At 56.0% G+C, this 15,119-nt stretch overlaps 1 protein-coding gene across 3 annotated transcripts in view; it reads left to right on the top strand.

The window, feature by feature from the left end:
• GLCE (glucuronic acid epimerase) overlaps nt 1–8,906 on the top strand; it is a 22,560-nt gene extending 13,654 nt beyond the window's left edge. For all 3 annotated transcript variants that reach the window (XM_029958751.1, XM_029958750.1, XM_029958752.1), the window contains exons 3-4: nt 1,964–2,206; nt 5,157–8,906. In XM_029958751.1, the coding sequence (XP_029814611.1) occupies nt 1,964–2,206; nt 5,157–6,181 (1,268 nt within the window). In that variant the 3' untranslated portion in view covers nt 6,182–8,906. The remainder of the gene's footprint in view (nt 1–1,963; nt 2,207–5,156) is intronic.
• The last annotated feature ends 6,213 nt before the right edge of the window (nt 8,907–15,119 follow it).

Here is a 15,119-nt window from a genome sequence, read left to right as displayed (position 1 = left end):
GTGGCAGGGGGTGGGATGGGATGGGTTTTAATTCCCTTCCAACTCAAACCATTCCCTCATGTTCTGTGTTCCCTCCTCTCTGTCCCAAGGGGTTGTTCCATCCTGTGTCCTGCAGAATTTCACCCTGTCAGGTTGGATGAATATCAAGTGAAGCTTTTATAGCAAATTTCCTTCTTTTTTTCCATCTTTCACTCCCAGTGAATGTCCCTTTAACTGGAAATGCTCAGCATTAATGAGCCTCCAGGGGCTCACATAAGATGGAATATTCAAACCTTCCTGGGATGGTTTATCCCATCAGTGATAATCATTAGCACCAACAAATGTATGAAAACAATGAAAATATATCTTTTTATATTTAATTTAAGTCATCTTTTCACTGTTCCACCCTGAAGAACAAATTGGTTCCTCAGCCTGACGTTGCCAAGGGGGAAATGGTGCAAGTGCCAACTTGATTTTCCCCTTTCAGTGCCAAACGTCCTTGGTTTGCTGCAGGAAGGACCTGGTGATCTGTTCCCTCTTTGGATTTGTATTTAGAGGTCGGGAATTTGTTCCACAGAAAATTCAGGACTTCAGGATTTAACCATACTTTAAATATCCTGTGTTTGCTTCGGGAGGAACATGTGCAAATGAGGCTCCCCCACGCAGCTTGTTCCCACTTCCTGGGTTTTCCCCCCAAATCCTGGGAGCTGGGAAGGGCAGGTAGAGCTCTGCAGGGATTTCTGCAGGTGCATCCCAAGGATCCTGATGGAGGGTGGCAGTTTTATGTGACACTGAGCTCCTCCCCTGTGAAAACCCATAAAATCCCATTAAAAACCCAAAAATCAGGATGTAAATGATGAACTCTCTGATTTTCCTGCCTGATTCCTCTAAGGCGCCTCCAGGGGGTTCTTTTAGATCTAAAATCACCCAAAGCCCAAACTAAGGGAGAGACCTTTGTGAGGCCAGTGGGACAGGCTTTTGGGACAATCCCAGGGAAGGCTGGGATGAAGACAAGGGACAGCTTTGCGGGGTGGAATTAGGGCAAATCCTTCTTGGAGAGCCTGCTGGCTCCTGCAGGCACCACTCCAGGCAGGAACGCTCCCAGGAGAGCTGGGTAATGGGAGGGATTTGTGGCTGAGGGTAAATCGCTCTCTGAGCAGCAAATAACTCTTAGAAAAATCTCCCAATAACAGATGCACTTAATTTGCAAAGATTTACTGACGTTAAAGGGATTGCGGGGATGGAAAAGCGTTTGGGGATTAACTGCTCTCGGGAGCAGGGGGGAAAAATCTGTTCAGGCTTGGAAAATGTGTTTTGAGATAAGTGGGAGGCTCCAGTGACAATGGAAGGAGGATGGAGCCAGGCTGGGAGAGCTGGGGGGGTTCACCTGGAGAAGAGAAGGCTCCAGGGAGACCTGAGAGCCCCTTGCAGGGCCTAAAGGGGCTCCAGGAGAGCTGGAGAGGGACTGGGGACAAGGGAAGGAGGGACAGGACACAGGGAATGGCTTCCCACTGCCAGAGGGCAGGGACAGATGGGATATTGGAAAGGGATTCCTGGCTGGGAGGGTGGGGAGGCCCTGGCACAGGTTGCCCAGAGAAGCTGTGGCTGCCCCTGGATCCCTGGAAGTGTCCAAGGCCAGGTTGGAGCACTCTGGGCTGGTGGAAGGTGTCCCTGCCCATGGCAGGGAGTGGAATGGGATGAGCTTTAAGGTCCCTTCCAACCCAAACCATTCCATGAGTCTGTGAATGTAGGGAAGCCCGTGATAAGGATTCCTCTGCCACTCCAAAGTGCTGAGTTTGAACTAGTTATGGATCTTGGTGGCAAAGGGAACAGTTCAGTCCCTGACCAGGACTGAGATGGTGACCCCTCCACACCCCGTGTGTGCAGGGGAAGCGGTGCTGGCTCTGCAGGAGGACTCAGTAGAGCTCCAGCACTGGGGTTTTGGCAAGGTGCTGACCACTGCTCCCTCTCCTTCCTCCCCCAGGAGTTCCCCTCTCCACCCAGTGGGGGCCCCAGGGCTACTTCTACCCCATCCAGATCGCCCAGTACGGGCTGAGCCACTACAGCAAGAACCTGACGGAGAAGCCGCCGCACGTGGAGGTTTATGAGACTGCTGAGGACAAGGACAGGGGCAGGGCTGGGGACTGGGCCGTGCCCAAGGGCTGCTCCCTGACCACAGTGTGGGACAAAGCCAAGCTCACCGGGGTCAAACAGTTCTCTGCTCCAGGTGGGTTGTCCTGAAGGTGTCACAGGTAACCTGTTCATTTGAACATGCTGTGCCAGAGGAACCTTAACTTCTTGGGATTCATGTGTTTGTTTTCATTTACCCTTCATTCCCATCCTTCATTCCCCATCCTTGATTCTCTGTCCTTCATTCCCCATCCTTTTGATTCCCCATCCTTTTAATTCCCCATCCTTTTCATTCCCCATCCTTTTCATTCCCCATCCTTTTCATTCCCCATCCTTTTCATTCCCTGTCCTTCATCCCCTATCCTTGATTCCCCATCCTTGATTCCCCATCCTTGATTCCCCATCCTTCATCCCCTATCTTTCATCCCCTATCCTTCATCCCCTATCCTTCATTCCCCATCCTTCTTTTCCTGTCCTTCATTCCTTATCCTTCATTCCCCATCCTTTTCATCCCCCATCCTTTTCATCCCCCATCCTTCATCCCCCATCCTCCATTCCCCATCCACCTCACCTGAGAGCTCACCCCCCTTCCCTCAACCCCTCAGGGCCTCATCCAAGGCCCTGATTCCTGTCCCTCTGGAGTTTTCCCTCTTTTCTCCCCCCCACTGGCTTCCAGCACTGTTCTACTCCAACCCAAAGGCTGGATGTGCTCATGGAGGGGGATGAGGAGTCACATTTCCCAAGCCTTCCAGCTCCTGTCCCAAAATAGCAGCTGCAGGAGGAGGTGGGAGCCGTGTGGGGTGTGCCAGGGGATGGGACAGGTGGCACAGAAGGGCTGTTTCCAGCCCGGAGCACGGGCAGGACCGGGAGCTCTCTCCCTTCACTGGGATACAGCTGTGCTTGTAAAATTTAGGGTCTTAATTCTGCCTAAACCCGGATAGAATTACAGAATATATTGCACCTCAAGAATTAAGTCCCTGAGGACACCCCCAAATCCCTCCCTGTGCCCGAGAGCGTTGTCCAAACCCTCCCTGGGGCTGTGTCCACCACCCTGGGGAGCCTGTGGAGTGCCCAGACACCCTCAGGGGGAAGAACCTGCTCCCAGTATCCATCCCAAACCTCCCTGACAGACCCTAAAGTTGCCTTAGAGAAAGAACAAGAGTGTTTTGGGGTCTCCCAGTTGTTCCCTTCACCACGTTTTGCTGCCACCTCCCTGATTCCCCCTGTTCTGTTTGGTATTTAGGAGGGAAACCCATTATTTAATCCAAGAGTTCCCCTTGTGCCAGGCCAGGCTCATTAATAAGGCCCTAATGTATTTTCCCTCAATCAATACCCACTGGAATTAATGAGTCCATTACTTCCAAGGACAATGAAGTAATTTTCCGTTGGCACCTCGGCCCTGGGGCTCCCGGGAAAAGGTTGTCCAACACTTTTGTGTCTTTGTAGTGGATAAATACAGGGAGAGGGGAGGATAAAAGGTCTGGGCTGTGTTCTCTCCTCATCCTTTATTGATGGCTGAGTAATCCATGGATATGGATATGCATCCACTCCTCTGAGCAGGCCCTAAGTAATGGATTTATGGATGCCTAAGGCACAGCAGCCACGAGCAGCCTTTAGTTCCTTGCTTCTCCAAACTCTTTTTCCTCCCTCTTTTCTAATTCTCTTTGTTATAATTTATTTACAAGGAACCATAAAACTCACTTGACAGGCACTGTGAGAGGAGGGAGGTTAATTAGGTTTTTTTCCACAGGAGCAAAACGTGGTGGCCCAAAGCGCTCGGTTCCTTCTCTCGGAGCAGATGCTGAGCTTAAAACTCCCAGCTTTTCCTTGAAAAGCTTGGAAAACGTGACATTCAGTCAGAAAAATTGGGACTGGACAACAGAGCCTGTACAGGAGGTGTTTTAAAATTCCAGGGATTAGTTTGGGAGGCAGGAAAAGCTGCCTATGATGTGCTGGTTGCACGGAGAAACGTGTCCGGGGTATTTCCCACATCCCAGAGCAGAAATAAGGAAACAATGGCCTTTTCCAGGAGAGTTTTATCCCATGGAAAGCCCTTAATTTGATGTGACACTCTTAAAGTGTTCATCATCCCTCTGTGCATTCAAACCTCCAGGATTTGCTCTCAGCCTTCCAAATTAATTATCCTTTTGATCTCCCGCTGTAGGTTTTGTGGGAGAAGTTGATATTTTCAAATCCAGAGAACACTGGATTTTATTCTGTGGCAGTGCCTGGGAGCTTTATTTAATTTATAGCTTAAAATTAAGCTGAGTTTTGCCAATGCAGAGGTTAAGAAATATTTTAACGCACTCGTCTTTATTCCTTGGTTTTTCCCCCCATTAAACTAATCGGGTTTTGGGTCTGTCAGGTTGGGAAAGAAAAAAATCCCAGAAACAGTCCCAGGAGGATCCTAAATACCTGCTTCTGGCATTCCTGGGTTTTTTTCCCTTTGCTGAAAGCAGAGCTTTATTCAGGAATGTGAAGCTGCAGCAGCGGTCGTGCCAAGGGAGGTTTTAATTTGGGAACAAAAGGGTGGTTGTTGGTTTATTATTGAGTTACAGCAGAGGAAAATCAGGGAGCATCTCAGTTCTTGCTGTGCCCCATCCTGGAGGAAAGGTGCTGCTCTAGGGGAAGGTGTTCCTACCCGTGGTAGGGTGGGATGAGACGAGCTTTAGGGTCCCTTCCAGCCCACCCCATTCCAGGAGGGGCCCTGTGCCCTGCCAGGCTGGTGGCCTGTCCCCAACCCTGGGTGCTGCTGGGTCATGGCTCCCCTCCATCCATGAGGTGCCAGAAACATCCCATAAAACGCTGGATGGAGCCCCTGGCACTGCCACAGCCCTTTAATGGGAGGCACAAACAGGTTCTCCCCTTCGCTCCCAGATTTACTTTTATGCTTAATTAAATAATGTGCAACAGCCCAGAAACGACTGAATTATTGATGGGCTGCCCTGAAAGCTTTGGGCTCCTGCCTGGGGAGGGGGGTTCCCCGGGGGAGCTGCCCTGCCCAGCTGCCGGGCTGCGGGGCGCTGAGCTGTCGGGTTTGTTCGCAGACACCAGCGAGGGGGTGTCCCTGCAGCTGGGGAACACCCGGGACTTCATCATCTCCTTCGACCTCAAGTTCGTGACCAACGGCAGCATTTCGGTGGTGCTGGAGACGACGGAGAAGAACCAGCTGTTCACGGTGCACTACGTGTCCAACACGCAGCTCATCGCCTTCCGCGACAGGGACATCTACTACGGCATCGGGGCGCGCACCAGCTGGAGCACCCTGACCAGGGACCTGCTCACCGACCTGCGCAAGGGCGTGGGGCTCTCCAACACCAAGGCCGTGAAGCAGACCAAGATCATGCCCAAGCGGGTGGTCCGACTGGTGGCCAAGGGCAGGGGCTTCCTGGACAACGTCACCATCTCGGCCACGGCGCACATGGCCGCCTTCTTCGCCGCCAGCGACTGGCTGGTGAGGAACCAGGACGAGCGGGGCGGGTGGCCCATCATGGTGACCAGGAAGCTGGGGGAGGGCTTCAAATCCCTGGAGCCGGGGTGGTACTCGGCCATGGCGCAGGGCCAGGCCATGTCCACGCTGGTGCGGGCCTACCTGCTGACGCGGGACGCGGCCTTCCTGGGCGCGGCCCTCAGGGCCACCGCACCCTACAAGCTGCCGGCGGAGCAGCGCGGGGTCAAGGCCGTCTTCATGAACCGGCACGACTGGTACGAGGAGTACCCCACGTCCCCCAGCTCCTTCGTGCTCAACGGCTTCATGTACTCCCTCATCGGGCTCTACGACCTGAAGGAGACGGCGGGCGAGAAGCTGGGCCGGGAGGCGCGGCTGCTCTACGAGCGCGGCATGGAGTCCCTCAAGGCCATGCTGCCGCTCTACGACACCGGCTCGGGCACCATCTACGACCTGCGCCACTTCATGCTGGGCACGGCGCCCAACCTGGCCCGCTGGGACTACCACACCACCCACATCAACCAGCTGCAGCTCCTCAGCACCATCGACGACTCGCCCATCTTCAAGGAGTTCGTCAAGAGGTGGAAGAGTTACCTGCGGGGCGGGCGGGCCAAGCACAACTGAGCTGCCACCAAAGCCGCCGGCCGGGTGACGGCCCCGCTTCTCTACGGCCCGTTCAAAGAAGTGATCCTTAGAACTGCTCTCCTGAAATCACTGCATTCCAGGGTGGGAACCTTTGGGTCCGAGGGGTGGGGCCGGGGAGCGTCACCCGTCCCCTGCGCTCCGCGAAGCGAAACCCCCCCGTGCTCCTGAGTCTGAGGCTGGGTTTTGTCGGGTTTTAGTTTTCCTTTTTGCAGGAAAATGTTTGCAGAAGCCATAGAGGTCTGGAAAGTCCCGCAGGCCTCGCCTGGAGAGTTAATCCGTGGCCTCTTAAACTGAGTCTTATGTGTCTCTGTGGGAACAGCTCCTGTGGTGTGACGCCGTCGATGTGACTTCACTCGTAGCCTGGGTAGTGCACAGTGTATCTTTTAAAGGCGGGGGTGTTTTTTAATAAGAATTCTTTTCTCGGGGTGACAAATACACCTTTTTAAGTTTTTCCCCAGTCCTCTGGCTGGAGACCCTTTAGCTGGAGGGTTTCTCCCCAGACGTGTGGGCGGAGGACGCGCGGCCGGCGCCACGTAAGCACAACTCGGTGGGGCTCGCGGGGCCCCCGGAGCCTGAGCCTCATCACCCCCAGGTTCACCATCACCCCTCACTGGTGTCACCTCGGAGCTTGGATCCCTCCTCTGGAGCCTGATGTCCTGTCTTGGGTTTTGTGATTCCCTCTGAGAGGTTTCTCCGAGCTTTGGCCGCTTCTTTTTGGGGACACTCATGGCGAGTTGCTGAGCGGGACGTGGAGCTCGTCCCGAGTCGCTCAGGAAATTCAGTCGGGGTTCATTAAGGTTTTCCTGAGGTGATTTTAATTTTTAACCTGCTCGATCCATCAAGCATTTTAGAAATTGAAGTTACCTCAGAGGGCTCTGCAGCTCTGCCTGGGCTTTAATTCCTGAGAGGTTGTGGCTGCCCCATCCTCCTGGAAGTGTCCAAGGCCAGGTTGGACAGGGCTTGGAGCAACCTGGGCTAGTGGAAGGTGTCGCTGGGTTGGAACTGGATGAGCTTTAAGGTCTTTCCATCCCAAACCATTCCAGGATTCCATGATTCACTGTCTTACAGTGTAAGGGGTCATTACACCTCCAGCAGTTCTTGGGTGTGATTTGCCTTCATGGCTCTGCCAGTGGTCCCTGTGCACATCCCAACCCACACATCCCAACCCACACACTGGGATGGAGAAGAAACCAGGTGGATTCTTCCCCTGTTTCCTAGTTCTTTACACTCACATTACTCTGAGGTGTCTGGGGTGATCCAGAGGAGTCAAACCAGCCCATGGCTGAGGTTTGCTCTGACCCCAAACTCCCAGAGAGGACACGGATTGACTGTGGGGCTCCCACTGCTCCCATTCCATGCTGTCCATGGAGGTGGGGCTTCAGGTGTTCACCCAAACCCCAGGGAGGCCGGGCACAAGGGCAACATCCATCTGCATTTGAGCATTGCTTTGATTTTTTTGATGCTTTTTGGGATTTCTGGCAGAGATTTGAAGCAACTTTTGAATTACTTGATGTTCCAGCCCACGCTCCCACCACACAGATCCGTGTGGGACGTGGGGGTGGAGGAGGAATTTCAATACCAAAGGTAGCAGAGGTGATTTTTGTTACATATCTGTGCGCACACAAAACCACCCTAAAAATGTGCTTCCCCCCCAAAAAACTGGTCCTTCCTGCGACATCTCCCTCCTGCTTCTTCCCTCCACCCTGTCCCCGTTTGGGAGTTGGGGAGTCTGGAGACACCCTTCGGGTGCTGCTCGAGAGATGGTTTTGGTGCCTTATGGAGGCCACAATTTCCAATTTTTGTTGTTTTTTTTTCCCTAATTACATCCAATTCCAGGATTGGAGCGTGGCTGATCCGGCTCAGAAGTGTGAGCTGGCCGTGCCAACACCATCGGTCTTGTCCCACCACCTGATCCGTAACATCCCATTGCATTTTCTTGGCCTTAGCACAGGTGGAACTCCAAGGATGCCCCAGCAGAGGTGGTAGAACCGTGGAGAATCCGGGTGGAGTTTCTCCTGGCATTCCCTCAGTTGAGTTGTGCGGTGGCAGAGGATCATCGGACACGGCGCCAACGCCAGCGGTGCCCAAACCTCCACCAAACCCATTTTGACTTTTTTTGGGTTTTTTTGTCGATTTTCACTCTCCAAACCGACACACAGATCTTTGGCACTGAGCCCTCAGACTCCAGACTCCGATCCGAGCTCTCGGAGCCCCGGATCCAGCGAATCCTCCCGCGGGATTTGCCGTCCCCGGGCGCCGTCGGAGGCGTCACGCTCGCGGATCCCCCCGACCAGTGACACAAGCACAACCCTCCCAGCGGGCAGGTGCCATTCCCTGGAAGCTGCCATTCCCTGGAAGCTGCCATTCCCTGGAAGCTGCTCTTCCCACCCCCCTCCTCGTGGGGCTTTGGTTTGCCGGGTTCTCGCTGCGCCGCCGTGGCCGGGCGGGCTCTCCCCGTGTGGTAAATATGCAATAACTTGTTTACAGGATACTCTGGGCAGGGTGGTCCTTTGTAAAGCTGTACAGCCTTTGCAGTTCAAGCACAATGTGCACAGTTAGTTTTCTATTCAGCCAAACCTGAGTTTTTTGCAGCAGGAAGAGGTTCCTCTATGTTTCTATACGACGTGAAAATGGGTCAGCGTTTGTGCTTCGTGTAAAAGCTGCTTTATAAGACTGTAAAATAAATTTTTTTATCTTAAGGCAAGCACGGGGTGTCTTCTTCTTCTCAGCCCCCCCCCTGCCCTGTGGTGGCTTTGGGGAGGTTTGGATTCTGAGGAAGGTGGAAAATAACTCATTTTTTCACTGATTTGCTGGTTTGAGGTAAGAAGCACAAATCGATGTTCTCTGTCTGCTGGGGGGAAGGTCACGAGGTGGGTTCCTGGTAGGAGTGATTTCTGCTGAATCTGCTTTGGTTTGAGTTTCATGGGGTTTGTTAAATCATAATTTTAATTGACTGGTCACTAAAAACACCTGAACAAAAATGGTTGGTAAAGTAAGAAATTCAGGGCTCTTAAAGCTCCAGGGAGAACTGAGAGCCCCTTCCAGGGCCTGAAGGGGCTCCAGGAGAGCTGGAGAGGGACTGGGGACAAGGGATGGAGGGACAGGACACAGGGAATGGCTTCCCACTGCCAGAGGGCAGGGAGAGATGGGAGATTGGGAAGGAATTGTTCCCTGGGAGGGTGGGCAGGCCCTGGCCCAGGTTGCCCAGAGAAGCTGTGGCTGCCCCTGGATCCCTGGAAGTGTCCAAGGCCAGGTTGGATGGGGCTTGGAGCAACCTGGGCTGGTGGAAGGTGTCCCTGCCCATGGCAGGGGGTGAGATGGGATCAAGATCAACTTTAAGATCCAAAAGAAACCACTCCAGGATTCTCCCACTCCTCGGGTGAGAATATTGATTTCCATTCCTTAGCAGTTCGTTAAAACGCAGGGATTGAAAATAGAAGTGGATTTAACTCTGTTGCCTGGTGATGGATTTGGGTGTTTGCTGCTCAGTTTGTGGTGGAAGGAGCCACATTTCCCATCTGCCTGGAGTGACTGATCATCCCATGGATGCCTTGTGCTTCTGGAATGTTAAATAGCTGCTTCTCTCCTTAATCTCTTCCTCAGGCTCTCCCAGGCTGGCAGAGCTTCCCCATCCAAGGGCTTTGGCCCCGGGGACAAATCCCAGCAGGAATTCTTGGCCGGTCTGTTGTGTCCAGCCCCCAGGACATCCTGCTCCCGGGGCTGGGCTGCAACTCCAGTCCCGTTTTCCTGCAAAAAAGAGGATTTTCCACTGGGCTTCAACCCCTTGGTGCTGGGAAGTTTCCACTGGTTTGAAACTGGCCTGTCACTCATTGCACAAAGTGCTTTAAAGGATGTGTGGATGTGGCACTTGGGGACACGGTCCAGGGGTGGCCTTGGCAGTGCTGGGAGATTGTTGGATTTGATGATCTTTAAGGGCTTTTCCCACTTCAGTGATTTTGTGATTCCCTGGGAGGCACCAGGGGCTGGCACAGCCTTTCCAAGTGCTGGTTTGGGAATCAGGAGGTTTCCCAGGGCTGGGAGGAAGGTCCTGCCTCAGGCAGGAGGTCGAAGGACTCGGGATAGTCCCTCTCCCCGTGGCTCTGGCAGAGCTGCTCCTGGGCACAGGGATTATTGCTGGGATTGTGTCTGTGATCATATCAAACAATCCAGAGTAATTTCAAAGCTTTTCCTGGCTCTCTGCCATCCCAGCAGCAGAATTCCAGCCTTTCCAGCTCTGATGCATCCCAGAAACCCAGGCAGGTGAGGGGGCTCCTGGAGTCAATCCACATCCCGGGCTCTGCTTTGGAGGGAGAAGAGCCTGGAGAGGGTTCAAAACACACACTTGGTGCCAAAAGTGTGGGGTGGGCACAGAGGGAGTGTTTTCTCCCTGCTCCTCCTGAAATCCTGTGGGTTGGGGACCGTAGGGGGATCAGTCAGTGACAATCCCCCTGGGAATGGATGTGCCCAGGGCACAGCACAGCAAATCCTCCTTTTGTGCCAGGCTGCCAACACTGCGGGAGCTGGGGGTGATCCAGAGGCACCTGGTTATCCAGGATGCAGCTCCAAGGAGGAACCGTGGTGGAATTGTCCTCCTTGTGGTGCCTGGGACAGCCTGGCTTTCCTCATCCCAGCAAAAGGGCTCTTTATCAACCCAGCGGGAAGCATCAGCTTCTCCAGCACCATCTACCCATCCCTGCATCCCTGGCTCATCCCTGGCCCATCCTGCATCCCTGGCTCATCCCTGCATCCTCCACCCATCCCTCCATCCCTGGTCCATCTCTGCATCCTCCACCCATCCTGCATCCCTGGCTCATCCCTGTATCCCTGGCTCATCCCTGCTGTGGTCAGAGCACCCCGTGTTTGCTGCCAGGGGTGAGTTTTGTGGGAGTTTGAGTCCATGGGATTTGGGGTTTGCTGGTGGGATCCAAATCCATTCCTGATCCATTGGTCCAATCCCTGTCTCCACCCCGTAGCTGCCTCCCGATGATGGTGGGTGAGCTCTGGCATTGGGAATTGGGCAGGAACTTGGCTCTGGAGCATCCCCCATGGTGGGAATGGGAATCCCAGAGCCCTGGGAAGGTGTGTCCGAGGGGAATCTGTGCCCCAGTGCCAGCAGGGGAGGGATAACCTCAGAAATGAATGGAAGAGTGGGATTAAAGCACAGGATAGTGCTGGGCATCCACCAGCCCTGCTGGAATGACCCTCCAGCAGTTCATTATTCCTCTTCTTCCAGCTCCTTAATAATTGAGGATCCATGCCCAGGATCCCTCTCCATCCTCCACAGCCTCCTGCTCCTCAAACGTTCTGAAACGTTTCCAAAGGCTGCAGCAGAAACAGTGGATTTTGGGAGCAGAAAGGGAGAAACGTCCCAGGTTTTCTACCGGTGTGGGGAGAGCTGGAGGCTCCTGCTCTGGCTGGCTGGGGTCCTCCATCCAGCTGGGAATAATCTGGGAATGAGCATCTCCCTCTTCATCCCTGGGAGGGTTGGAACTCGCCCATCTCCTTGGGGACAGTTCAGCGAGTCTTGGGATTTTCCGGCGGCCCTGGGAGCTTGGGATGCACCGGGAGGGCTGGGAGTTAATATTTTTTCCTGCCCTTATTCCACTTCCTCGCAGCTCGGCCGAACTAATCCCGAGCCATCGGGAGCGTTTGGCCACAGTTATTTCCGGTTTTATTTTGTTGCCTTTTTCCTGTTCCACTCCAAGACGAGCCAGAATTAATTCGCTCCCTAAGCCGGGAGCGGGGTCTGCCCGAGCCGGGTCGGGGCGCGGGATCATCCCGGCGGGTGCCGCCGCCTCCCCGCGCTTCCCGCTGGATCCCGCCCGTGGCAGAGCCCGTGGAGCGGCGGTGCCGCCCCGGCCGGGCCATGTGTGCCGGCTTTGCACTCACATGAGCGCCCGCGGGTGCGGAGCCAGCGCCGCCCGCCCCGCGCCGCCGGGACCGGCCGTAAGTACCGGCCGTAAGTACCGGCCGCGCCGCCTCCCCCGCCGCATTCCCGCTGCCCGCTTTGCCCGCTGGATGCCCAGGCTTTGCACGGCAGGAACTGGCCCCCGGCTCCGTGTTGGGAGGCCGGGAATGTGTCCCGGCCCCGTGGAAAGGTGTGGGCAGGAGCTGGCGGGGCGCTGGGGCCGGAACGCGCCGAGCTTTCCCTGCCCTCCCGCGGCTCCAGCGGAATCCAGGGAAGTTTCGCTCGGCAGCGCTTTAGGAGCGGGATGGGGCGCTGGGACACGTCCGTCCCCAACCCCTCCTCCCCAGGAGGACGGGGGGAATTTTTGCCCTGGCAAAGTGCGGGAGCGTGCGAGGGCTTTGGAAAGGCTGGAGCGCGTGCGGGCTTTGGAAAGGCTGGAGCTGCGGCTCGTCCCGGCGGATCCCGGCGAAAACAACCTCCTACAAAGCCTCTGTTGTGCTGCTAGGAAAGGTCTTGGCATGTCCCGCGCTGCTGACGCCGGGGCCCAGAGCGCGGCCGGGCGGTTCCAGTTCAGCTCCTCTCGCCCTCCTTCGGGGCCGGCGGAAAGTGGGAGCTGCTAATTATTAACTGCTCAAATATTCCCTCCGTCCGCAGGCACCGGCCGGGGCCGGCGGGCAGGGGTGTGCCATGGGCAGGGGTGTTCCGTGGGCAGGGATGTGCCGTGAGGAGGGATTTGCCAGGAGAATTGTGCCGTCGGGGATGTGCCATGGGATGGGATGTGCCATGGGGAGAGCTGTGCCATAGGGAGGGATGTGCCATGGAAAGCTGTGCCATGGGAAGCAGAGCTGCCCCACCCACGCTCCAGGCTCTGGGCACCAGGCAAAGGGACGGTGACAGGGACACGGGGACGTGCCAGGGCTCCTCTCAGCGGAGAGGGTGGAAGCGGTGCCAGGTGGGAACATTCCCCAGGTGAACCTGGAACAACCAAAGGCTCCTGGGCTGGACCTGCAGCTGCAGCGCCGGGACATCCCCGCGGGGCTTCGTGTGGGGCTGTGGGGGAACAACAGGGAGGAGGAGGAAGAGAAGGAGAAGGAGGAAGAAGAGGTGTGTGGCACCAGCTGGGCGAGCCCGCAGCGTTTGTCCCCCGCCCTTGGCAAGGAGGTGACTCGCGGAGGGCCCGGCCCCGCCGTGTCCCCGTCCCTCATCCCAGTCCCGGCTCCCGGTGGGAACAGGGAGTCACAGGAGGAGGACGAAAAACGAGCCGAAGGAGGAGGGAAAGGCGGCCCTGCAGGGTGTGCCCGGTGCTGCTGCGCCCGCGGCTCCGGTGACTCATTTTGCTTTAAAAACACGAATTCTTCGGTAAGGCTGGGCCGGAGCCTCCCGCGGCTTCCCGGGGCTTCCCGGAGCAGCCGGAGCGGGATGGGCACGGGGCTGGATCCCTGCTGGGGAGGGGGTTTGGCTGGGGGGAAACCGGGGGTTCCCAGCTCAGGGCTCCCGTCCAAGGGCTGTTTGCAGACCGGGCTCCTGCACCCCGGGATGTGCCTCTGGGAGAACTCGTGCCTCTGGGAGAGCTCATGTTTCTGGGAGAGCTCGTGGCCCTGGGAAGGGCTCTGTGTGGCTTCCCCGAGATAAGGGGCATTATTGGCATTATTGTCGTTCCGTCCCATCATCGCCCTCAGTTGTGTTGGTGTCAGACCTGATGGGCACGGCCAGAGCCTGGGCTGGGCTGCCCTGGGGGGCTGGAGATGCAAATATCCAAAGTATCCAAGGGCAGCCCTCCCCCCTGGTTCCAGCTGGGTCACGGAGTCCCAGAATTCCAGAACAGTTTGGGTTGGAAGGGACCTTAAAACTCATCCCATTCCACCCCCTGCCATGGGCAGGGACACCTTCCACTAGCCCAGGTTGCTCCAACCTGGCCTTGGACACTTCCAGGGATCCAGGGGCAGCCACAGCTTCTCTGGACAACCTGTGCCCTCACCCTCCCAGTCAGGAATTCCTTCCCACTATCCCATCTGCCCTCTGGCAATGGGAAGCCATTCCCTGTGTCCTGTCCCTCCATCCCTTGTCCCCAGTCCCTCTCCAGCTCTCCTGGAGCCTCTTTAGGCCCTGGAAGGAGCTCCAAGGTCTCCCTTGGAGAGTCCCACCAGGGACTGAGCTCCCTCGGCCCGTGATGGGCTCTGGAGCCGCTGCAGGATGCAGGTCCTGTTCCCAGTGGGATCCCAGGGGGATTCAGATTCTGTGGAGCTTTGAGGCAGCACATTTGGAGTTCAACAACCCCGACAAAGCTCCTGATTTAAGTCTAATCTTTAACCAGAGGCATTGCCAGTTTTATTTTATGTCTGTTTATCGCTCTCTTGCCTCGTTAATTTTTTCCCTCCCTTCACCACCTCCTGCCCCCTCCCTCTCCCAGCCCTTCCTGGGGGCCCCCCGGCCTTTTCCTGGTGCTGGTTCTCACTGGAGCTGCTCAGCCCAGGGGAGAGGTAGAGTATGGGAGGGGAGGGAGGGCAGGGGGAGCAAAGGGAAGTACCAGGGGCTGGGAAAGGACAGCAAAGGGGGTTGTTTGGGGCTGGCTCTGCAGCACACACCATGTGCCAAAGGCTGGATCCCGGCGTGTCCCACTGTGGAGTTCTGGATGGCTGAGGTGGCTGGAATTCCAGCCCAGGAGCAGATTTTGGGAGATTCTTCCTTGTGGCTCTGTGGGCTGGAGGGCTCTGACACCTCTCAGAATCCTGGGGGAGCAGAGGGTTGGATTATCTGAGATCCCTGGAATCCCTGTGGGACCAACCTGACCCATGGGCTCCCTTCCCACCCCCTTCCCTCGCTCCAGGCACTCCCTGGCAGGAGGAACAAGGACAAATTTCTGAGTTTGACCTTTATTTCACAGACTGGAGGTGGAGGCAGAGGCAGGAGAGGTGGCACTGCCAAAGCCAGCAGCGGGTAAGAGCTGGAGCTGCTCCATGTGCCGGGATGTTCCCTGGGGAGTGGGAAAGGTGACCCCGCCCTGGAGCT

Source organism: Manacus vitellinus, unplaced genomic scaffold (genome assembly GCF_001715985.3).
Source record: "Manacus vitellinus isolate BGI_N305 unplaced genomic scaffold, ASM171598v3 scaffold_16_pilon, whole genome shotgun sequence".
Lineage (NCBI taxonomy): Eukaryota > Metazoa > Chordata > Aves > Passeriformes > Pipridae > Manacus > Manacus vitellinus.
This window is presented reverse-complemented; position numbering and strand designations above follow the sequence as displayed.